The sequence below is a fragment of the Gopherus flavomarginatus genome, chromosome 1, assembly GCF_025201925.1.
Source record: "Gopherus flavomarginatus isolate rGopFla2 chromosome 1, rGopFla2.mat.asm, whole genome shotgun sequence".
NCBI classification, from domain to species: Eukaryota; Metazoa; Chordata; order Testudines; family Testudinidae; genus Gopherus; species Gopherus flavomarginatus.
Window position 1 is genome coordinate 33,817,025 of NC_066617.1, and position 24,867 is coordinate 33,841,891.

Here is a 24,867-nt window from a genome sequence, read left to right on the forward strand (position 1 = left end):
ATAGAGGCTTATGGGGATAAGCAAGGAGATTTGTGGTATAATTTTTGAAGAACATGATTAGCACAAAGATCAAGGAAGGAACATAATGAAAAAGAACCCAGAAAAAATATTAAAGAAGCATAAAAATGAATAAAGAAAGGTAAAATAGCAAATACAATGAAACTAGCAAAAAGAGAGGAAAGAGAAACAGTAGCTTCTTTAAATACACTCTAGCTGGCCCAGTGTCTGCACACAGGAGTTTTGGGCTCTGAAACAACTTCAGCTTTTTTGCTAGGGCTTGGAAAGTCTTTAGAGAGAGAGCAAGAGGAAAGACACTGTAATTAGCACTTTTCAGAAACTGCCAGCTACTGGATACCAGTGCCAGGTGGTGGACATTTCTTGCCTTCCCAGTTACAGAGTAAAGTGAAGCCATCACAACTTAACATGGTAGATACTATTTAAGGATATGATTTAAAAATAATTATATGGGGGAAATTTTTAGCATAGCTAAAAAGCTGGGCTCACAGGCTTTGGTTTTATAATGCAACCAGCAAAAATGTAGCAGTGTCTAGCCACTCCTCTGGGAAAATGGTGTTTCCCTCAGCAGTTATCCCTTGCTGTGGTCAGTAGGAGTGGGATTTGCAGTACACTCAGATGTGAGCCTCGGGAACAGTTTAAAATAGTTATTTTAGCACATGCTTAAAGGCAGTAGGGCAAGAACTGAAAGTTAATGAGAGCTGAATGATATTGCTGCAGGTTGAAGAGGGGACAGGGGGTCAGTGAGTAGAATACAGGTTTGGGAACTGGGAGATCTGAGTTGTAAGTGGCTGTGGGGTTTGTTACAATACTTAAAGGCTTTATTATCATTTCACAAGATTCCACCCAAGAGATCATAGACTGTAGCAGAGAGAGAAAAAATTCAATATGTTTCCATATGAATATGTTTAAAACCCTGCCAGAGACATGCAAGGTACCTGATGTTTGTAAGAAAATACGCCCCTCTTAAGGAACTTCTGTGGTCTTACTATTTGAGTTGAAACTGTCGGGGGTTAAACATTTGGAATAGGATATTATTCTTATTTATAAAGGGTATTTTTTAAATGTTGCACCCACACATTTTGAGTACACAAACATAGCTTTAGTTAGACATGTAACTACCTTTGTGCTTTAATGTTAGGCTATTATGTACATTCATCTTTAACAAACGCTGCATGAAGTTTAATAACTTACACTGGTTCACCACCCCAAGTGATCTGTTTGGTCTAGTTTTCTTTTTTATGAGGATGAAGCAATAAATCTGGCAAAATATCCATTTCCAGAACAAAAATCTCCCAAATGAATAAGCTTGGACTTAACATTTCTTGCAAAGAAAACCAATCTTTTTCTAAAAAAGTGTTGCTGAAAAGTAATTGAAGCGCTTAAAAAAAAGAAGACAGCAAGCACTTGTGCAGTTGTGAAGATGAAGAAAGGCAGCTTGGGAAGAGTAGCCACTCAATCCCTCTGGATTTTTTTCTCCTGCAAGCGTACATGGTAACAAGCTAATGTAGGATTTTGACTGACCGCACTAAAGCTCTTGGCATTCAGTGACAAGATGGAATGAACTGATTAAACTGTCTAAAAAGTGGAGCAGCTGTGTGAAAGCTTATTCAGAGAGACTAGAGCACCAAGGCTAATTGGCAGTTAAATTTATGTTGCTGTGTTGAATGAAAGTTTAAGAACTGAAATTTCCCAGCAGGTATTTCCCCCTGTTGGCCTTTTAATTAAAACTCTGGTCTGCACTGACTTGGATATAGAAAATAAAGGTAAGACCGATTATTGAAGGGTACTATGGAGGACATGGGTTATTTTTGTTTCACAACAGCCAGGCTTTCACTTACATTGTGTAGCCATGGGAGATAATTTCTGGGAGAAATGAGGCAAGAACAGGGCTAGAAGACAGGAAACCTGGGCCTCATTCCTGGCCTTGGCAAAGAATACTTTTGCGTTCTTGACCAAGTGACATAGGCCAATTTTTTTTTCAGACTTGAGTAGCTAATGTTAGGTATCTAAATCCACATTAGACAATTACATTGAGTGGCCTAGTTTTCCAGCTCTGGACTTCACAGCTGCCACTGAAATCGAGTTTGAAAGAGTTGGCCTTAACTTCACAAGGAAATGTGGGCTTTACTAAAGAAGTCCCATGCACTCTAAGCACAGCGTAAGCCTCAAACGTGGGGCTTTGAATTCTGATCTCCATTTTCTTTTCATCAGTAAATGTAGATAATGGTGCTTTACTAACATTTGTAAAAGATTCCTTGATGGAAGGTGGTGCAAAAAACCATAACCTGTCTGTGAGGGTCAATGCAAATCTGCAGGTAAAAGGAATGCCGGGGACAAACAGAAAATTCACTTTCTTGTAACAATAAACAAGAATCTCTACTAGTGACCATTATCCCTAAAATGCTTATGTCTCACCCTCCACCTCATAGTCAGGCTCTTGCTTAGAACTTTTCAAAGCCTTCCTCCTGCCTGGCTTCCGTCTGCTGATTTCAAGAAAGCATAGTCATATCCTCACACAGGTCGTACTAATTAACTACTGTTGCAGAAGCCTGGTCATGAAGTGTTGGGATTTAAACAACCACAACAAAGCATAGTAATTTAGGCCTAAATTCTCAAATGCTGTCCTCCAATGTTTCCACCCACCATGAATTGTATATAGTTTTGCAAAATTAGGCTCTGTCTACACTAGAGTTAAGTCAACGCAAGTTACGCCAACGATCATAAACTGCTATAATTACATCACTTGTGCATGTTCGCACAACGCTCCTTGTGTTAGCGGAGTGCATCCACAGTTGGTGCTCTAGCATTGACAGTGAGGGCAGTGCACTGTGAGTAACTATCCCCCTGTGCAGCTCAGCACCTTCTGCAGCTAGGAGTTGTGGGAAGACAGCACAGTGCATGATGGGTGCAGGCTCAATGTTCTATGATGCAGTTTTTTCTGTCACACCATTCCATGGGCTTGTGACTACATTTTGTACCATTTTTCAATGGCTTCTGTTTACTGTGTGTCCACCATCTCTGCCTGAAAAGATTGATCCCGCACTGGCCTCTACTGTTGGGGTCAGTGTTATGATCATGCAGTATATCATGAGCTCCAACTCTGAACGGGAATCCATGGTGCCTGCCCTGCTGTGTGTCATGGAAAGAAACACCAGATTACTTTTGACAGCAGAACATGGTGGACCATCACTCTTGGGCTCAGGAAAGAAGCACTGAGTGGTGGGATTGCATTATTATGCAGGTGTGGGATGACAAAGAGTGGCTACAGAACTTCCAGATTAGAAAAACCACCTTCGTGTGCAGATCATGCCCCAACACAAGGACACCGGTGGAGAAGCACATGGCGATCACTGTGTGGCAACTCCAGACCGCTATTAATCAGTCTCAAATCAGTTTGGAGTCAGAAACTCCACCGTTGGGGTTGCATTCATGCAAGTGTGCAGGGCCATTAATTGCATCCTGCTATGAAGGACTGTGATTCTGGGAAATGTGTGTGAAATAGTCGATGGCTTTGCAGCCGTGGGATTCCCTAACTGTGGAGGGGGATAAATGGCACACATATCCCAATTTTGGCCCCGGACCATCTTGTGATGATTACATCAATAGAAAGTGGAACTTCTCTATATTACTGCAGGTGCTTGTGAATCACCGAGGTCGTCTCACTGATATCAACTCACACACACATCTTCAGCAACACTGGCCTGTACAGAAAGCTGCAAGCAGAGACTTTCTTTCCCAATGGAGACTTTCAGAGCTGTGTGTAAGTCCAGCTATCATTTTGGAAGCTTTCCAAAGGGAAGGAGTGAATGGGATACCAAGATGGGCCAGGAAGATGCAAAGAAAGTATGGGAGGAGTTTGGAGAGGCATGGCAAGCTGTTCTGTATTGGCTGCCATGGAGAATGGGGTGTTGGGGTAGGTGAGCAGGCATGTGTTCTGCCTTCAGAGTGATTGGGGACTTCAGCATCTCCATTTGCTCCTCCATCACTTTAATCATCCACTCCTGGGCCACTAAAATTTGCTCCTGGTTCTCCTTCCTATCTTGACTGTCTATTTTAAATTTTTCATTAACTGTCTCTCTCCATGTCCTGTGTGCTTGTTCTGCAATGACAGAGTATTGGAGCACCTTCTGAAACAGGTCGTCCTTGCTCCTTCTTAGTCGCTTCCTTATCTGGTAGAGGCACTCTGCCAATGTGTAGGGGGTTTCCCTGAAGGCCACATCTGCAGAAGCACAAGAAACAATAAACAGAAGCATGATTGTTGGTGCACTCACAGCATAGAATCATACTAGTAAAGTACACTTCTTTCTCATTCCTCACAGCTCAGCAAGTGCCCTTAACATGGTGAATTGAGCCTAGGGGAGGAGGGGCATTCAACAGGGGGCAAAGGGTCTAGATGTTTTGTAAGGGGATCACTGCAAGCAACTAGGGACAATATTGTAAGTTGTGCCACCATTTTCCACAGGCACGAGGGGTCATTGAAGCCAATATCTCACTTCTGAGGGTAAGCAAGGACACAAGGGTGCATCTCCTGCATGTGTGTCACTTCAGACTGGGTACCTTTGCTTCACTCATGTGCTGCTTTGGTCCTGGCACAAGTGCATGCCGATTGGTGCAGGAAAGTTTCCTGCAACAGGGGAAGGAACAAAGCAGCTCTGCAGTGGAACCGATTGGTGCAGGAAAGTTTCCTAGCAATCTCGCTAGATGATTTCCAAGAAATACTGGTGTGTATTAACACTATATGTGTGTACAGTGAGACTCTGATCTCTCTTGGGGCCCCTAGGCACTACTAGAATACAAACAATAATAATATGTTCAAAAATCACAATTCAGGACCCAAAAATCATGAGATTAAAACTTATGAGATTTTAAAATAACAATAATAAATTTGGGCTGCTTTCTAGTTGATGTCTGGTTTTGAGACCTTTGAGGGTCACTCAGGTCACATTTTCAAGCTTTGCTCCACAACCATGAGGGCTAAAAATAGCACACAGCAGCAGGGTTAGTCTGTATCCGCAAAAAGAACAGGATTACTTGTGGCACCTTAGAGACTAACAAATTTATTTGAGCATAAGTTTTTGTGGGCTAAAACCTACTTCATCTGATACATAGAATGGAACACAGAAGGTATTTATACATACAGAGAACATGAAAAGGTGGGAGTAGCCATACCAACTGTAAGAGACCAATCAATTGAGATGAGCTATCATCAGCAGGAGAGAGAAAAAAACCTTTGAAGTGATAATCAAGATGACCCATAGAAGGTGTGTGGATATTTAAACATGGGGAAATAGATTCAATTAGTGTAATGACCCAGCTACTCCCAGTCTCTGTTCAAACCTAAATTAATTGTATCTAATTTGCATATTAATTCAAGTTCAGGAGTCTCTCTTTGGAGTCTGTTTTTGAAGTTTTTTTTGTTGCAAAATTGCCACCTTCAAGTCTGTCACTGAGTGGTTAGAGAGGTTGAAGTGTTCTCCCACTGGTTTTGAATGTTATGATTCCTGATGTCAGATTTGTGTCCATTTATTCTTTTGCGTTGAGACTGTCCAGTTTGGCCAATGTATATGGCAGAGGGGCATTGCTGGCATATGATGGCATATATCACATTGGTAGGTGTGCAGGTGAACGAGCCCCTGATGGCGTGGCTGATGTGATTAGGTCCTATGATGGTGTCACTTGATATGTGGACAGAGTTGGCATCGGGCTTTGTTGCAAGGATAGATCATCAGCAACCGCACACCATACAACATAAACACTACCCAAGGGACATGGGGTGCGTGTGTGGGGTAATTGGCGCCTATAAAAGAAAAAGCCTCAAATTTTGGGACTGTCCCTATAAAATCAGAACATCCGGTCACCTTACCAGAATGACAAGTGGTACAAAGGCTGCTGGCTAATCTACATATACAGAACCAGTGGTGTATGTGTGTGGTGGTGGTGGGGAGTTAGGGGACATATTCCCCATCTCCAACTTTTTTACTATTTCATTGACGGGGCTGTACTCAATGGGGCTGTACTTCCAAAAATATCAGGCCACTTAATTTGAGTGCTGACTAGGGACTTAAGTGCATAACTTTAGGCACCCAAGTTTGAAAACATTGATTTCCCCTCTCAGTGCAGTTGCTGGTCTCCTGCTTTTTATCTCCTCTTCCTCCAAAATTAATAATGATATGGGGGTGCTCGCTCTATTTATAATTATCAGGAAAATGAATTTATATATATACCTGAACAGGATCTACATCTGAGTGTATGGCTTTCCCTACCATCCCATCCTACCCCTTTGTATGTCACTTGTCTTCTTAGAGGCAAATGTCTTCAAAGCATGGACTGTATCTTGTTAAGTGTTTATACAAATCCTAGTACAATGGATCCCTGATTCTGATTACGGTTGTGCCTCTGGCATTACCGTAGTGTCAGTATTACATAAGAACACTAGCACCACGTCAGCTGCACCCTGCAACAGAACATTGCAAAAGCAATAAGTGTTGTAACAGACCAAGCCCACAAGGAGGGAGACCAGGATTTTGAAAATATAGCTCACAATAGCTATAAAAATTGCCACGCTGGTGAAGGGCCATCCTTATGCATGAGCACATTCAACGAGGCAAAAACAGGGCCAAATTCATCTCCCATACTAATTCTGAGCTCAGGTTGTTAGTACGCACATAAACGTGTTAGGGGTCTGTACAGTTAATTTATTTCTCATAAACAGTGAATGGGTAGTGGAACACTGGACACCTGCTGGATCTTGAAATTCTTTAACTCTGAAATTGTGCCAGTCGGCCGGGGAGGTGCAGAAGAGCTAGGGAAGGAGTCTCTAGTAGAAAAACCGTTCTTGGACTCATGAAGCCATGCAGAATTTTAAACACCAGATGCTTGTTATACCTGTAAATAATTGCTGTGCTGCTGAAAAAACAAGATTGTTCTCTAGGGATGCAAGTGTTCTTTACTCTGAACCCTGGGAAAATAAATGGCTTTCTCTAAAAAAACAAAAATGTCATTTAGAGCTCAGCAATCAGTCTCAAAAGGTGGTACTTGTCTGACACAGCTATAGAGGTGGCGTTCTCCTCAGGAAGGAGTTTGCATTGTTATTATCATAATTCCTGCAGGTCCAGCTGGCTGGTTGGCAGAATGCAGAGCAGCTTTAATCACAGTTTTAAACAAAAGTGGCAGAAATTTATGATAGGAACAACAGTGGTGTCAGCTGTGTTGGATGCTGTTACAAACTAACAATCAGCTGTCAGAGATGCAGACAAAATAAAAAGAAGCAGGCTGCTCTTAAAATGGGGAGGTAATGTTATAAAAATATAAAGAACACAATTAAATTTAACCAAAAGTTTGCACTTATAAACGGCTGCCACGGAGGCTTCCTGGGGCTTTGATAAACACTTGAATATTGTCAAGTGTGTCTGCAGGAAGATTAGATGGAGAGGTATTGTAATGATAAGGGAACTGAGAGAAAGGTACCTTCTCCTGCAGGTATACTCCCCAATTCTATAATATATAAATTATGTCCCTTGGCTGCTTGCTGCTACCTCTCTCCCTTGAACTTGTGCTGATGATAATCAAGGCTGCTCATTACTGCAGAGAGGAGAAAACCAGACAGAAACAGTGAGAAGTCCTCTAACATTTTGCTCTTATGAGTCAGGTCCTAAAAATAACAGACCTCTGTGTAATTATGCAACAATATCTGGTATTGAACAGCCTTCTTCAGTGTCACAAGCTGGTGGCAATGCGCTATTGCACCTTGTCCGCATTTTCTTATTGCTCCTGCTCTCACTCCATTGTCCTGATTCTGCTGGACTGGGACCAGCAGTAGCAGAGTTTCTTGTCAATCATTGACAAGAACAGCTGTCTCCTGAAGGGCAAGTTTCACACTGCAGAGTAGTTCAAGAGGTAACAGAGAAACTGATTGCAATTCCAATATAATATTTCTTCTTAAGTAAATAAGAATATGTATCACTAGCAGGCTGGACTTGAAGTTTCTTTTCCTAAGTAAATAAGCAGATTGGCTTATACTAGATTAGCAATAACCATGTAATGTAAAAACGCAGCAACTTTTGGAGGCCAGAAAACTAAAGGCAAATGCAGAAAGAATTTTCGACGCGCTGAAAGCATGCTACTGGTGGGATGGAATTTAATACCTTGGTGTTTGTTACAGTCATTTGAAGGACTCCTTGAATCATCCACACATGTTGTATTTTCAAAGTTTATGAATTGTCACAAACCCTTTTCCCCTCATGTTTTTCTTCTCACCTTGGTGTCCACATCTACTTCATGCTGATTAGGTTTCAACTGGAGCATGTGTCCCGTTCTGGGCACAACATTGCAGGAAAGTTGTGGACAAATTGGAGAAAGTCTAGAGAACAACAAAAATGATTAAAGATCTAGAAAACATGAGCTATGAGGGAAGATTGAAAAAGTGGGTTTGTGTAGTCTGGAAAAGAGAAGACTGAGAGGGGACATGATAACAGTTTTCAAGTACATAAAAGGTTGTTACAAAGATGAGAGAGAAAAAATGTTCTGCTTAACCTCTGAGGATAGGACAAGAAACTATGGGTTTAATTTGCAGTTAAGGCAGTTTAGGTTGATGCCATAACTATAAAGTGAAGGTTAACAACTCTCCTGTGTACAATTCTATAAAATCCCTCCTGGCCAGAGGCACCAAAATCCTTTTACCTGTAAAGGGTTAAGAAGCTCAGGTAACCTGGCTGACCAATAAGGGGACAAGATACTTTCAAATCTTGCGAGGTGGCGGGGGGAAGGTTTTTGTTTGTGCTCTTTGTTTTGGTAGTGTTTGCTCTTGGAACTAAGAGGGACGGGACATCAATCCGTGTTCTCCAAATCTTTCTGCACAAGTCTCTCATATTTCAAACTTATAAGTAACAGCCAGGCAAGGCGTGTTAGTTTTATCTTTGTTTTCTCAACTTGTAAATGTTCCTGTGTTTGCTGTAACTTTAAACCTAAGGCTAGAAGGGGTTCCTCTAGGCTCTTTAAATCTGATTACCCTGTAAAGTTATTTTCCATCCTGATTTTACAAAGATGAACTTTACCTTTTCTTTTAATAAAATTTTTCTTTTAGGAACCTGATTGATTAATTTTTCATTGTTTTAAGATCCAAGGTTTTGGATCTGTGTTCACCAGGACTAATTGGTGAGGGTATACTCTCAAGCCTACCCAGGAAAAAGGGGTAAGGACTTGGTGGAGGGGAGAGGAATTAGTCTTAAATCTGCCCAGGAAAGGTGGGATTAGGGACTTGGGAAATATTTGGGGGAAGGCAGAGTACCAAGTGGCTCTCCCTTAAGATTTGAAACACGCTTGGTGGTAGCAGCTTACTGTTAACCTAAGATGGTAAATAAGCTTAGGTGGTCTTTCATGCTGGTCCCCACATCTGTACCCTAAAGTTTAGAGTGGGAAAGGAACCTTGACAGTTGGACATTAGAAAAAACTTCCTGTCAGGGTGGTTTAGCACTAGTATAAATTGCCCAGGGAGGTCATGAAATCTCCATCATCGGAGATTTTTAAGAAGAGGTTAGACAAACACTTGTCAGGGATGGTCTAGATAATACTTAGTCCTGCTATGAGTGCAGGGGACTAGATGACCTCTTGAGGTCCCTTCCGGTTCTACGATCCAATACCCTCAGATCTCCCCTGACAAAGTGGCCCATAGTCTCACTTCCCAACCTAAGACCAATAAACAGGCTATTACTTCATTGCAGATGTACTCCTTTATTAGCAAATCTTGCCCTGTGCCAAGGCCAGATATAGAGGCTTGAGGCAAGGGAACAATCCTGGAGCTGGAGAGAAGGAATCTTCTCCCCCAGGCTCCACAGAGCAGGAAGAGAACTGTCTACTACTGAACTCTTAGGGCTTCACTGACTTCCACACTGCTTGCTCCATCCAACCAAGGTGGGAAATGGTGGGTGGATCTGCACTGTCATGAGTCCAGTGGTCCTACCCATACTTCTTCACCTCAACCCCATTCCCAGTTCAGCACTGCAGGAGAAGTCACAAGTTGAGTTCAACAGGCAGACTCCCAGAATCCTCTTACCCCTTTCCTGAATCCTCCCTCACCCTCCCACCCTCCTGCAGTAGCACCACAGGGTATGTCTACACTGCAGCTGGGAGTGAGCACAGGGCCTTCATAGACACACTCGCACTAGCGGGGCTCAAGCTAGCATGCTAAAAATAGCAGCTTTGGCAGAGACTCAGACTAGCCCCCTGATCTCAAACCCAGGTAGGCTTAAGAGCCTGGTCTGCTGCCTCAACTGCAACAGCCACACTGCTATTTTTAGCACACTAGCTCAAGCCCCGCTAGTGCAGAGCTCTCTACCTGGGCTGGGAAACTTGCTCCCAGCTGCAGTGTAGACATTCCCCCAACAGCAGTGGTGTGGGCCTGGATTTGGAGCAGAGATTTCCATTGTTCTCTGTTTGTACAATGTATAGCACTATGGGGACATAATAATAATATCCAGACTATAATAACAGTGAGAACAAGTTGTAGGGAGATAATCAGATCAATTTAAAAAATGATCACACTTTTCACTGTTTCTGTATATTTTTTAAAATAGTAAAGTTCATACACAGAAAGCAGACAGTGAAGTAGGCTGGCTCTCTGCTTCCACACATGTTACTCTGGAGAGTGCAATATGTGGAAGCTGGCAAATATTGTCATTTCAATGAGAAAGAATCAATGCATCCAGAATAAAACTCCTTAGAAAATCATTGGTACCTCACTGCTGATGAAACAACTAAAGTTGTCTTAGTTCATGTCCCTCTGAGCTAGCAGTTCTGTACTTTTTCTGCCTCAGGCCTGTTAACTCCTTGTAGCGGCCAGGAGTCGTCCCTCCCTGTCAAGCTTGGAGGCAGGCCACTCTGCCTCACTACAGCACATAGTATAGAGTCAATTACTAGGCTAGGGCTCTGGCCCTCTGGTGGGGCTGAGTCTATAGCCTGAGCCTTCTGGTGAGTCAGGGTGCTCCAGAGCTCAGTAGCGGGGCTGGAGTCTTGCAGCTGGCTACAGACACCTGTTTCCTTCACCAGTTCACTCCCAACTGAGCTGAAGGGCCCATGTCTTATACTCAGGGCCAGATTAACCTTTTTTGGGCCCCGGCACCAAACATATTTGTGGGGCCCTATGTAGTCACTGTGGGCTCCAAGTGTGGGCCTGGTGTGGCAGTGCCATTGATGCCATATGGTGCTGAATCTCAGAGACATTTTTCATTTTGATCACACACCTCTGCATGACTATATGCATTGCTATACACAGCTCCCTCAGCCCCCCGTTTTTCTCACTGAACTGTACCATGTGGGTTTAACAGTGTCCACAGTGAGCAGAACTTTCATAGTGAACAAGGAAACTCCCCCACAGATTTATCTCCTTCCTCATTCAGACCTTCTATAGCTATGTCTCCAGTAGCACCCTGTGTCACCAGTTAGTGCATGTGATCCTAGTCTCAGCTCAAAGCCAGTAGATACCTGCTCAGTTCTGACAAATCCCTCCCTCAGCACCCCTTCTGCCATTTGAGCAAGCCACCTGCAAACACTATTTCCCCAAAGTGAGGACTTAGCTCTTGGGAATCTGAAGACACCACCTCTGCTCCCATCTACATGCTAGTCTACTACCTGATCACCACCACCTAGCCCCATGCTTGTTTCCTTTCTACTTTGGACATGCTCCCCAACCAGCTAGAGCTATTCTCCCTTTGCAAGCTTGACCTGCTTCCTCTTTCCCTGCTTCCCTTGACATGTCTTTCCTGTGGGTGACCTCGGTTCCTTGAGGTTAACTCCAGTTTCTTCATCTGCTCTAGCTTAATGGCCCACAGTAGTCACAGAGCCACTTTGTAGCTTCTCTGGCTACAGCCATGGGGCCAATTGCAGGAGGCCAGCCTTAGATAGCTGCAGCTGCTAGCAATGGAGGGGTGGCAATTCCAAGGCTGAACATGCTTGAACCTTGCAATGGCAGCACTAGGGACTCTAAATTCTCAACGTTGGCCCTAGGCAGCTGCAGACTCTGGAGTTAGGCACGTTCCTCCTCTAGGCCATGGCTTTAAGTACTTGAGATTCCCATCACCTACAGCAGAGGCCATCAATTCCCATGCACCACATCATGCAGAACGTGCAGCCTGAATGATTTTGGAGGCTGGGGTGTCAGGAGGTTCCCATCCCTGAGCAGCAGCTCAGCAACAAGCTCACATGCCCCCCTCCTCCGCTGTGAGACCAGGACCCTGTGAAGACAGTGGAATTACCCTGTGTATAACCAGTTCTGTCCAAAGCCTGTTGAAGTGAGTGGGAGTCTTTTCATTATCTTGAATGGGCTGTGAATAGCAGCAAAGGACCCATTCTAGACTCTAGGAGCAAAGTGCATTCTATGCTGCACTGGTTTACTATTGTAACAGGAAGGTCTCATATTACCTAGTGAATAAGCAACACCACCTACAGCACTTAACTTTTTCTGAGAGGCTTCCCACCCAATTACTAAATGTAAACCTGCTTCTCTTACAAAAGGGCTGAAAATATCAGGGAGTATGGTCACAAAAGCAAGGCACTTCTGAATTCAGCAGGAATTTTGGACGTGCACAGAACACAGACAGGCCTGGTTCCTGCATGGTTACAGAACTGCAGTGAAGTGGAACAATTTTCAACTTTTGTGATCGGAAGATATCTGGATCCATATTATAAGACTGTCCTACATAAATGAGGAAAAGTTGAGGTGTCTTTATTATTCTTTTGTTGCACTCTTTGTTTCTACAGGGAATTTGCCAATGCATTATCACTGTCTTCCTTTTAAACAAATAAAACAAAACAAAAAAAACCAAAAACAAAATAAAAAGGTAATGGCTGTTGAAAAAAAGCAATTCCAGTCCTAGTAGGCACTGGGAAGACTCCAATTGCTCAATTTTATTCTACTTTTTCTACAGCAAGTTACAGTGAATCAGCATATTTGATTTGGAAGAAATAATGTAACAGCTGCCCAAATTGAGCTTGAGCACTCCTGAATTCTGAGGGTGTTCAAATGTGGAAGGCAGGTGCTAGATTCCCTTTCTGAGTATTAGATAAATCTGGAAAGGAAAAAGTTAATTTCTATTTTCATGGCTCAGAAGTGGAAATCCTTCTGTACTGTATCTGAAGCTGCCCAGGTTCTCTAGTAGAGCCTCCCCTCACTTACTTTAAACTTCTAGTGGGATCCACATACCTCCCTTGATAGGCTTCAGCTAGAAGGCTGCACTGTCCATTTAGTCCACCCACTTCCTTCTTTGGGGGCTGCCAGGTGAGGTCACACCAGCATCCCTAAGCCAGTCTGGGGAAGTCTTCTGAGGGTGCTATCTGGGCCAAAGCCTTCTACTCTTTGGGCATACTTGTTCCCCATTCACAGTGCCACCCCCTTCTAGCAGCCAGCTCTCCATTAACAGCAACCTGCAGCGCACGGAGTCTCTCAGCTTCCCCCTCCCTTTCCTGTTGATAGCAGCCACAGGAATGCTTGGAAATGTAGTTCCTTCCCTGCTCCAGGGCAGGCTCTCTAGGCAGGGAGCTGGCCAAGCAACTACATCTCCCAGGGCCCTGTGGAGTCTCAGCTCCCATGCAGGATCTGGGCTGCTCTGAGGCTCCATTTCTGCAGAGGAGAGGAAGCAAGTGTTACCGGCCCCCTTCTGAGCTTGGGCCTGGCACTATGGTGCCACTGGCGCCATGGTAAATCCAGTACTGCTTATACTTCCTGTCCCACTCCTCTTCTTCCAGTGTGTGTGTGGTGGTGGGTGGTGGCTTGGCTCCATCCACCACGGGGAGTGTCGTGGTCCCTCCCCATCAAGTTCAGAGGCTAATCTGCCTCACTACGCTCCTCAACTGAACCCTAGCATTGGGAGTTCAGAAATACATGCCCCTCAGCTTTTGATCTTGGTTAATTGCCAATAATTCCATGATTTTGTAGCTTTTTCACACTTTCATGCATCTTTTTCCCCTCAGCATTTAAAGACTTCATCGTTTATTTCTTCCTATTGGTGATACTGGTAAGTACACTCACTTAACTGAGTTACAAGCAAATACACAGAATAATGACAAGGAGTTTATCTTTCACACTCTCTTCTGAGCAAATGGGATCCTTGAAATTGATATGCTGTTTTAATATAATGTCAATACATTCTCTTCTCCTTTCCTCTGTTGAGATGAGTTTGTGTATTACCTAGAAAATGGAGATTTGCCTAGCCCAAGACAGTGCCTGGAGATTAAAGTAACACTTCCATCACACTAACAACAGGGGTTCACAGAAGATCAAGAGAGAAGTGCAAAGTTAGTTCTCAGGTAAAATTAGCAGAAAACTATTCTGTGTGTAATATAATAGATACAAATGACTGTTATGCAAAACAAATCTGGTGAAAAGTAGTTTGTAAAACCACTTGGGTAGGATGTATATTGGCCAAAACAGATTGGGCCAAATTCTTAGCTGGTGTAAACTAACGTAGCTCCATTAAAATCAGCGGAGCTATGCTGATTTACATCTGCTGAGTATGTGGCCCTTAAAACTCAATTGTTTTTGTCCAGGGTATCTGTAAGGGAAGAGAAAATCAGGTTGCGTTCAGTACCACAAACATTTAAGTGGACTGAAGAGGTTGTGTTAAGATTTGCTTGGATTTCAAACTTTTATGTAAGATTGTTAAAGTAGAGTGGTCATGTGCCAAAGGCTTCAAAGCACAGTCAGTTTGGATTTTATAATCAGCATGCTACTGGCCAAGCCTTCAATGCAAATCTGGGTAAACTCAGAGAAGCCTTGCCTTGGACTGGCAGCTTTTTTCTGTTGCATATCTTTATTCTACTGCTCCCTCCAGGGCAGATGGAAAAGTACTCGTCCTTACCTTTTTGATGGCCACTCTCATCATTTCCACTACAGATCCAATATAATAATGTTCATGCTCAGCAAAATGTCTATGCTCACAAAGTCCTTCCGGCAGTATAAATGGCCATTTTCCTATTTACAGCTTATGGTCTCTGACAAAATCCAGTTACAAACATTAGGCTGCTCTTCAGTCAAGTATTGTGCAGATTAGGGATCCCATTGTAAGCAAGCCACCTCATGGCCATAAATGTTAGGAACATTTGCATTGTAATCACTCTAGCCTATTTTCTGCAAAATTGCTTTTACGTATAGATCATTGCTTTGCTATACAGGAAACAAGACCTAGAGCATGAATATTGATATTCATATTACCCATACACTTAGACATCATAAAGAAACTGGTTTTTAAAGGCCTTCAATAAAGTCTGGCTGTGGAAAGGTTAAGTAGAGCGAGAACAAGTATCTTAGCAGTACCCTATGGTACTTCTGTTTCCTTGGAGACTCTCTTAGATCTGGAAAAAGTAAGAAAATATTACTGTTCACAGTATAAGAACCAGAAGTTTCTTTTAACCCTCTCTTAGTGCACATTAGGTAGATGCAATGCAAGGGTGAATATGCCAATGCTTTACTAAAATGGCTATTGCCCTGTGCTTCTGTACCAGCTATGGACTGGCTACAGAGCTGGGTTCTGTAAAGACACGTAGTAAGAGCTCCTGTTCTAAAGAACTTACAGTCTAAAGAGACAAGATGTGCTCATTAGAAAGTCCTTTAATGCTCTGCCAGGTCTGGCTCCAATTACCTTAAGTAAGGTATTTTACACACTGTGCCACCTTGTGGTTGAACAGCATAATACAGTATATCATTCCGCTACAGCTACGGTAATGTTTTGTAATCTTAGGACACTGCTAGGGGCAGTTCAATATTTAAGTATTTAAATATTCTCAAAGATAGCATCAACCACCTTATCTACTGAAGTTCTTACACCCAATATTATTTTCATATTACCATGTTAACTCAGATGCTGTGCCCTCAATATTTCTATCTGATAAAGGGTTTTTAACAGGTAAACTGTACTGATCTTTATACCTCGCTATACATGTCTTGGTTACAGATAAAAGCTTGGTCTCTGTGACTTTTGTGTTATGGTGTCAATTTTAATTATTGGTTGGATCAGACAACGTACCATTACAAAAGAGATACTTCCAGAGGCCAAACAATTATAATACCCCTTCACTGGATTATAAGAGTATACCCCTTGTACCAAATTCAGGTCCATCAGCACTTGGAATATCTTTATCATCAGAAAGTTGAGAGGAAACTATAGAGAACAGAGGGAGCATAGAGAAGGACTAGAAAGACTGTCTGCTAGAGTGGCAGAGAACTGTGCCACAGGAATATCAAAGAAGGGCCAAAAGAGCATAAAGGAGTAGAGAGTAAGTGTGGTGAGGACAGTACTATAGGGCCCAGTGACCACTAGAAGAGGGCCAGGGACGGAATAAAAGGTAAGGTTAGCATGAAGAGAAACCTGCACGGAAAAGCCAGACAGAAAAGAAGGGGCCAGATGTAGGCTGGATAAGCTCTAGGAAAGGCTGGGCAGAACAGTAGAGCTCAGCAATGATTTGCAGCATGAACGAGCACATGAGGGCGGGGCATATCCAGGAATTTACATAGAGAAGAAAGCAAGAGTTGGATTTTCTGGAATTCCTGCACTTAAAGTGGCAGATTTCACACAAATTTGCCAAAGTGACTTCGAATGATACAAAAGCGAGGGAGTGATTTTTACGGCGGGTTTCCTGGAAGGTGCTGGAGTGAGGGAACTAGAAACATACTGCCAGTATTCACCCACATTCTGCCAATGTGCCTCAGGAGGAACCACCATCCGGGATGAGACGGTAGCCCAGCTTCAGAATCTGTTTATTTCTTGCCCACTCTATTGAGACTGCCAACAAAAGTGCTAATTAGAATGAGTGATGGGTGTGCTAGTAGGTGGACACTTGGCAAATATGAATTAGACGGAGCTCACAGGCTCATTTCACATAGGTCATCATATAGCAGTCTGACGAAAATGGCCTTCATTAACAAATGGTCAGTACTACGTATGACCTGGTGAGAGACAAAACATTACATCCCATTACCAATCACCAAGCCAGACTAAATCTACAGGAGCCATACAAAGAGCCCAAGGATCCCAGACACAAAAGAGCTACAAAATTGTTTTCATCTAGTGGCAAAAATCTATTTTTTTCTGGTGTCTGCATGACATTTTTAAACATCTCTAATGAAGCCAGAAATCAGAGACCTTGTCCAACTCGTTCATCTAAAAAAAGTAAGTAATTGGAAAGAAAACAACTACAGATCAACATAATTTTATATGAATTATCCAGAATTATTTGCACTCAATCATCACTGAAAGAAAAATTAAAAACCAGAAAGTATCAGTTTGTAACAGAAGTCAATTCATATGCTTCAAGAAAAAATGCACATCTCTTTTCTTGGCCATTTCTGAACAATTGGCTTGGATTTGCCAGCCCACCTTCAGAAACAAAACCCCTCATTGAAATATACAGTATTTTAAGAGAATTTATTTTCAGTAGAGGGATCTATAGGACCTCAAAATCTGCTAGTGTTCCAGGGCACAGATTTTGTAGATGCAATTTCCTATAGATGCCTACATTTCAAATGCAGTCTACATTTCTGATTCTTTTGGTCATATTCTCCCGCTGTTGCTACTAGCACAGCTCCACCACTGCTAGCAATATGCCAACTAGCCAGCTAGCATAGTTAACTGCCAACATTTCACCATTTTGCAGCCAGCCCCATCGTTAGGCAGCCTTCTTTGCCAAAGTGCTTTAGGAAATATAAAAAAAAGCTAAGGCGGTGGCACGTGCTTGTTCAGAGGAAGAGGAGGCTGAAGCAAAATACCCAGTTTCCCACAGACATCAGAACACATTCAAGTGCATATTCAGTCTAGTTACCTGCTTGGAGATTTATCTGTTTGGCCTCTTCTCTTATGCAGCTGCATAAAGAGACTTTAAAGGCTTATCTCAAATAAGCTTTGTGTCAAATTACAGGGTTTCCCTATTGTCAAAATTAGTGAACACAATAATGAAGGAACGGGCTATTCCACCCATCTCTCCCTTCTGGGGTCCTCAAAAAAAAAAACAGGGTGGGGGGGAGAGGAATATGAACAGGTGGGGCTGTCTGAAAGAGAGTGAAGGGGAAGGAGCAAGCTTTCCCATCATGGCTGCCACCCGCACTATCTCTTGTGACCTCAGACCTTCTTCATCCTAATCCTGAAGATGTCATGACCAGACTCAGGGAGCCAGATGACACCGCCACTCCACCAGCTACAGCTAAATCCCGACCACCTGGGATACAATAACATTTTCTCACTCAAATACCTTCTTTCTTCTTTTCCGTTCTCTCTAATAAGAGTCTGTCTTAGACAGCCAAGACTGTACATTTTGCAACACTGCGGTCAGCCCGTGAACAGAAAGCTAAATGCAATGCCCTAAACAGCCCCAACACTGGTACAAATTGGCCAGGTCCTGAAGTGGCTGATAAGTCCGTGTACCATGCCTGTGGTTTTTCCAGCAGGGAGGCTGCAAGAGAGAGTCAACACTAGAGACAGAAGCTGGGGTTCTTTCTGTTTTTATCGTTCTTTTCCTTTCCCCTTTTGTGTATGTTTGTCTTGTTTTGTCTTCTAGGAAACAGGACTGGACTTTAGCAACGGCACCAACAACAGCTCCAGCCCATCCCAAATAACGAAAATCCAGTCGATGCCATCTTTAATTCCAACTAAGTGATGCCCAGCCAGGGAGGTTTATTTCTAAAAATGTTCTCTGGCTACTGGGAAAGGGAACAAGGGACACTGTTAACATTAAAGTCTTAATAGTTTACATTGTAATTGCTTTAACTGCTTTTCCTTCTTTTCTCTATCTTTGATAAAGCATTAAAAGATTTTTAGGGTATATTTGGCACAGTACTATGTATGCTGAGGTCTCTGTACACCAAGCCCCAAACCTTGTTTAAAAACTCTTCAGTACTGAACAATTTCATGCATAGGGCAGGGAAAGTGATTGCATCTCACACCTGAGGTTCTGACCCCAAGTTTTGAAAATATGGCACAGTGTATGATCTATTTGAAGACCCTATGCAAATATGCACTGCCATTTCTGCAACAGCCAGGTAAATACCAGTGAATCGTCCTACAGATCACTTCTTTGCTTAGCTTCAAGCAGTTTTTACTTAATACTGATTATGCTCTAGCACTTTTTTTTTTGGTCTGAGTAGGTTGACCTTTGTTTATATAACTACACGGATAAAAACCATATAGATATTGCAGCAACAGGCACCTTGGAAATACAACAGATAGTAGATAGAAATAAGGACATACAAAGAGAACAGACGGTGTCTCTCCCAAATAGAATTCTGAGACATGTATTCTCATTCTGGGCTTTCTGGGATATACAGAAAACATGTTTCATTTCCTAGTATTAAACAGTGATGGAGTTACTTACTATACTGACATTTTAAAAATCCATGCTTTTGTTTAAGGCAGATGTCTAGAAGATATTATCTGTTCACTAGTTTTGTGGTTCACTTTGGTTTTATAGAGTACAATATAGTTAGTGCACCCAAATACTTAATTGCACTGCATCTAAAGCTTTGTTTGCTATTTTACAGTATGCATCTTATAAATCAGTTATTTAAACAGACATCTAATTATTTTCAGTCAGAGACTAAGTTCTGGAAAGATAATTGCTAGAAGTTGCTATTGGTGTTGTGGCAACAGTGTGCAAACTCAAAGATTTGGTAGATATCTGAACATTGTCTTAGTAATGGAATTTATACCAGATTGTGCAAGTTTTTCTTATATTTGGGTTTTGGAAAGAGTTATTGTTATTCACATGTATAGTCTTCATATTAGAGAGACTAGGTGAGTGCGGTAACATCTTTTATTGGACCACATTCATATTGTCATTTGTAATCTATGCATACTGCAAACTCAAACTTTATGGATTTGTTATACTCATTTCTTTCTCCAATGTGAATCAATATCACTACTAGTCACTAAATAAGTCCTGACGTCAGTTTTTCATTAGATGCAACACTGACCAATAAATGATCTGAGAACTGTATTATCTAAAATTCAACTATGTTTCTTTCAGTTTTTAATCCAGGGTGAATCATCAGTACAATGACTCAGTTTAAATGTAGGACATCTTTTTTATTTCCTACACAAATGTACTTCAGCTCCAGACTTGGAGATGTTGATGGCTATGGCAAAGGACAGATGTCAGGATTTTACAAAATGAGCTGTGATCAAATTACTTTTTCAGCAGTGTCACAAAGATTGCAAAATATGCTGTGACCATCATAGTCACCACCTGTAAAAACAAAATCCACTGACTAATTTGCCAGTTCCTTGTTTCTTTACTTCTGCAAACAATTGTATCTCTATCAGCAGGCTCATATGCATAAAGGATGATGCATACTCTTCTGTCTTTGTTGCTCTGTATCAAACTGGCTGTATAGTAACATAGTTCTATTCAATATTTTGAATCTAGATCTCCCAGATGGAAGCCTGTTAATTAATTCTGTGTTTGGCTAAATCTGCTTATGTTGGTGCCAACTAGCTCTTGCCATCACAAACCAACAGGACAGAGATCAGGTGATGAGTACATTTTGGTGGATGAGAGAATCCGGGTGGGTGAACAGGTTAGCACTAAGGTATTACAACTTGTTCTGAATTTTGAAGCTCTGCTGTGCAGATCAGAGCAGCTAAAGAGTAGGGGAATTAGCATTGCAAAAGAGGTCAGATTCAAATCTGTGCAAAAAGAACAGAATTGTTGGAGCAGAAACTTATGACAAAAGAAAATCAGCCATATTGTGTACAACATCATTTTATTTTTCAGAAGAGTTCACTTCAATGTGTCAGAACAAAATGCAATTTTATAATCTTGAAGCCAGCAAGATTTAAAAAGTTAAACTTTTAGTTTTTCCATCTGTAATTTCAGTATTGAGATGGTTTTTAGAAAAGTACAATCCTATTCTAGTATTAACTAAGACATAAGCAGACACTACTTACACAGTTCTCTATGCTTAAAAATAAACTGGAACACATCACGCAACCACATATGCTTTGATAGTACAGGTCTGTCGCATCTTATGTGGGGGTTCCGTTCCACGGTTATCGCGTAAAGCGAAAACCGCATATAGTCAAAACCCCTAGCCCTTTAAATCCCACCCGCAGCTCCGGCAGCGGGGCTGGGGAGAGGAGGGCATTTAAAGGGCTGGTGGAGCCCTTTAAATGCCGCCCCCAGGTCCTGCCACCAGAACTGCAGGTGGGATTTAAAGGGTTCCCCCGTCCGGCCGCCGGAGCTGCGAGCGGGATTTAAAGGGCTCCGCCAGGCTTCCCGCTGCGGTGGGGAGCCCAGTGGAGCCCTTTAAATGCCCCCCGGTCCCACCGTCGGAGCTGCGGGCGGGATTTAAAGGGCTCCCCCCCCCGCCCAGCTGCCAAAGCTGCGGGTGGGATTTAAAGGGCTCCACCAGGCTTCCTGCCGTGGTGGGGAGCCCCGAGGAGCCCTTTAAATCCCGCCCGCAGCTTTGGCAGCCGGGCCGGGGCTGGCATTTAAAGGGCCCGAAGCTCCACGGTGGCTGGAGCCTTGGGCCCTTTAGTTCGCCCCAGGGGCTACCTGCCACCTCTGCAGCTGGGAGCCCCCTGGGTGATTTAAAGGCCCTGGGACTCCCAGCCACAGCTGGTGCCCTAGGACTTTTAAATCTTGAGGCCTCACCTCTTCTACTTGAGGCCACGCCCCCTCCCAGACTCCAGGCCTTTCAGCGTAAAGCTGAAATCGCGCATGTTAAATGCGCGTAAGTTGCCAGAGATCTGTACAAAAAACTACAAAGAAAGTTATTCAGATGAAACAATGTAGTTTGAAAATTAGCTATATTCTTGCTATGTTGCAACAGCCCAGTTAATTTTTAATTTACCTTTCATCTCTCCACCACACTACACAACTCCCTCTCAGCTTTCTCCTTGTGGCTTGTTCTTCACAATAGGCCCTTGAGAATAGGATTCTTTCGGGAACATTATACACATAGCCTTTGGCAGTAGGAGTTCTCAAAGGACATTTATGAGAGGACGAGGGGCTTTTACCCACATAACCCTTTTTTCTCAGCCTTACACCTCTGATCTGGGGCAGTTGGATAATGATCACTTCTGAACACATAAATTGTAGTTCTGCCCAGCTGGAACTGATACTTTAGAGCATGATGAGTGTCCTCATCTGCCCGTGAGCAAAAAGTGCCACATCCACAGTGCTGTGAGCCACTGCCTACCCAAAGATCAAAAGAATTGAAATGTGGGTTTCCCTCTAGATGCCTATCACTAGGCCACTTAAGTGGACAGCAAACTTTTACACTAACTTGATACTTTTACAAAACATGGATTTGTAAAACTGGATTACTGTATTTCCAGAGGAGGTTTTACTTCAAAATACAGTTAGTAAATGTGGCTTTAAAAATATAGTGTAAATCGCGTTTTTATGTTAAGTAAGTTTGAAGAACATTGGTTCAGTCAATTTTCCAACCCGTCCCATTACAGAACAGCGTAAAATAGTACTGCTTTTGGAAACGTATTCAAATATTTCACTGAAATAGTACATAATGAAAAATAGAGTCTAAGTGTTCTATTGCTGTATTTTAAAGGAAAATCATTTGCATATGTTTTATCAGAACACTGCAGTACAAATAGCATTACAGTAATGATACAGAACCCCATTTAATAATTACACTTAAACGTAATTGCCTCCATTGGAAAAAAAAATCAGCCATCTATAACTGTACTTCAAGTGCGTCAGCAGTACAATGAAAAATTATCAAAGTTTACACAATACAAACAGGTGTGAAAAGGAAAACTAATGCAGCTACACAACAGAAGTTTCAATAAGTTATGTAAATATGGTACTGTTAGTTGTTCAGACACAAAACAAACACAAACTGAACATTTTATAGCAAAGCATACGCTCATCAAAAGGCAACACAGAGAGAGGGTGCTAAATTCTGATCTTCATTATGTAGGTGTGAGACTGGAATGATAAAAGAGAATTCAGCCCAAAATCTATATTGACTTTAGCACAAAGTGTTAATACTCAAATTAATAGACACATGTAAATAATCACTCCATATCTGTACAGGATAATCAATTTTCCCTGCTAAAATAGCAAGCAATTGACACAGTGAATTTGTAATCTATCAAAGGTCAGTTTTTCCCATGACTTCACACAGCAAATTTTCCACATTTCACTAATTAAAAGTACCTAAAACCTTTCAGTCAATTAAATCACATTTAAGATGAACATTTGGCCACCTGTTCACCTTGTATAATGGACTCACCAAAGGACTGTGCCATTGTCATTGCTAGGAGGGAACCTTTTTGTGTATTAATTTAAAATACTTTAAAAATGTAGAATTTGCTGGTGCTTTATAATATATTTATAATTTTTCTCTTGCCTGTGCCTTTCTGGTATTACAAATGCCCCTATGAGCTGCTTGTCAGATACTTCAACTGCCGTTTGGTATCATCCAAACAGTTCACAAAAGCCTTTTATAATCCCACAAAGTTCCATGCATTGGAGTTTATAAATACAGTATGTAAAATCAGATATGCTTTATATACAGATGTGCCTTTTATTTACTAAAATACTTCTAAACTCTTAAAATTATTACTTAAGCCAGGAATGTATATTTGAATTGCATTGATAAGTTGCAAGATACAGTCAGAATCAAGTAATGAAAGATTAACCAAAAATAGAGATGAAGTAAATGAAGATATATCACTACTTTCCAGTATTTAATCACATGCAGCTATAGAATAATTCTAGCAAGGCAGATCTTTTCAAACTGACATTGGAAATATCTCATTTTGATCTCCTCTAAAGGTGTGATTTCAGTGGAAAGTACTCACACTACTTTAACACATCTATAATTATTATTGCAACACAGCCAGTCAGTTAGTTCTTTAAAAATGGAATGAACATCAGTCATTATGAAAATGTAAGCCAATTAATCCTCTTCCTGCCACACACATAATTTAGGTTGTTTCTCTGAAATATCTCCTGATGACTCAGAGAAGGTTTAAAATCCTTAAAAATGTACACAGATGAAATTAAAATATAATTTTATAAATATTTTACCATCAAAATGCTTTCCAATTTTAAAATATTTATTAACTTGAATGAAATTCATATTTACTCAAGTAATTTTCTTTAACTTTTTTTTAACCTGTGTGGAAGGATATCTATAGTAATTGCTCAACTGTACTCTGGTTGTAAATAGCTTCATCATTAGAGTTCTCCTCTATTCCTCTTGCAAAGAGTTTCATTAATTGACAGTGAACCCTGCAAAATAAAGAAATTATGTACTGAAGGTTTTTTTACTAAGAAGTAATCACATTTGCTATGGGCGTAATTTGGAATCACTGTGCATTCCACATGGCTGGGCTAAACTTTCTATTCTGCAGCACAAAACTATTGCCCCCTTGTAGGGGACCCCGGAAGATATAGTTACGGTTTAGCTAGGGCCTGCACTTTCTCAAGGAGAGGTTATTAGCGGACAGAAGTTGCTAGCAGCTGCTGCTTCTAACCGGTTAGAACTGCCCTGTGTGGGAAGCCCCTGTGTTTTGGGGAACTGCAGAAAGTCTCTGGCCTGAGGCCAGGGGAGGCGGCCATTGCTGTTGGAAAGTCCCCTATTGCATATGTAGAGGCTGCTTTGCATGATATTAGCATGATGCTATAATTGCTATGGGCTGGAGCTTGCGCGTTGGACTTTGCACCTGACTGAGCTGTTCGGACATTGGACTCCCCAAGCCAGTGGCAGCAACGCGTGGAGTCCCCGTTGCGGGTGTGTCACTTAACCTTCATTAAAGCCAATTAATTCACCTGTGTGTGTGGGCCTCATCCTTGCAGAGCATCCAGGCACGTAACACCCCTACTGCTGGGACACTCCCCTTCTGC

At 42.0% G+C, this 24,867-nt stretch overlaps 1 protein-coding gene across 2 annotated transcripts in view; it reads right to left on the minus strand.

Moving 5' to 3' along the window:
• Nucleotides 1-22,527: 22,527 nt before the first annotated feature.
• CERK (ceramide kinase) overlaps nt 22,528-24,867 on the minus strand; it is a 74,357-nt gene continuing 72,017 nt past the window's right edge. For both annotated transcript variants that reach the window (XM_050936238.1, XM_050936239.1), the window contains one exon: nt 22,528-24,252. In XM_050936238.1, coding sequence (XP_050792195.1) covers nt 24,153-24,252 — 100 coding nt within the window. In that variant the 3' untranslated portion in view covers nt 22,528-24,152. The remainder of the gene's footprint in view (nt 24,253-24,867) is intronic.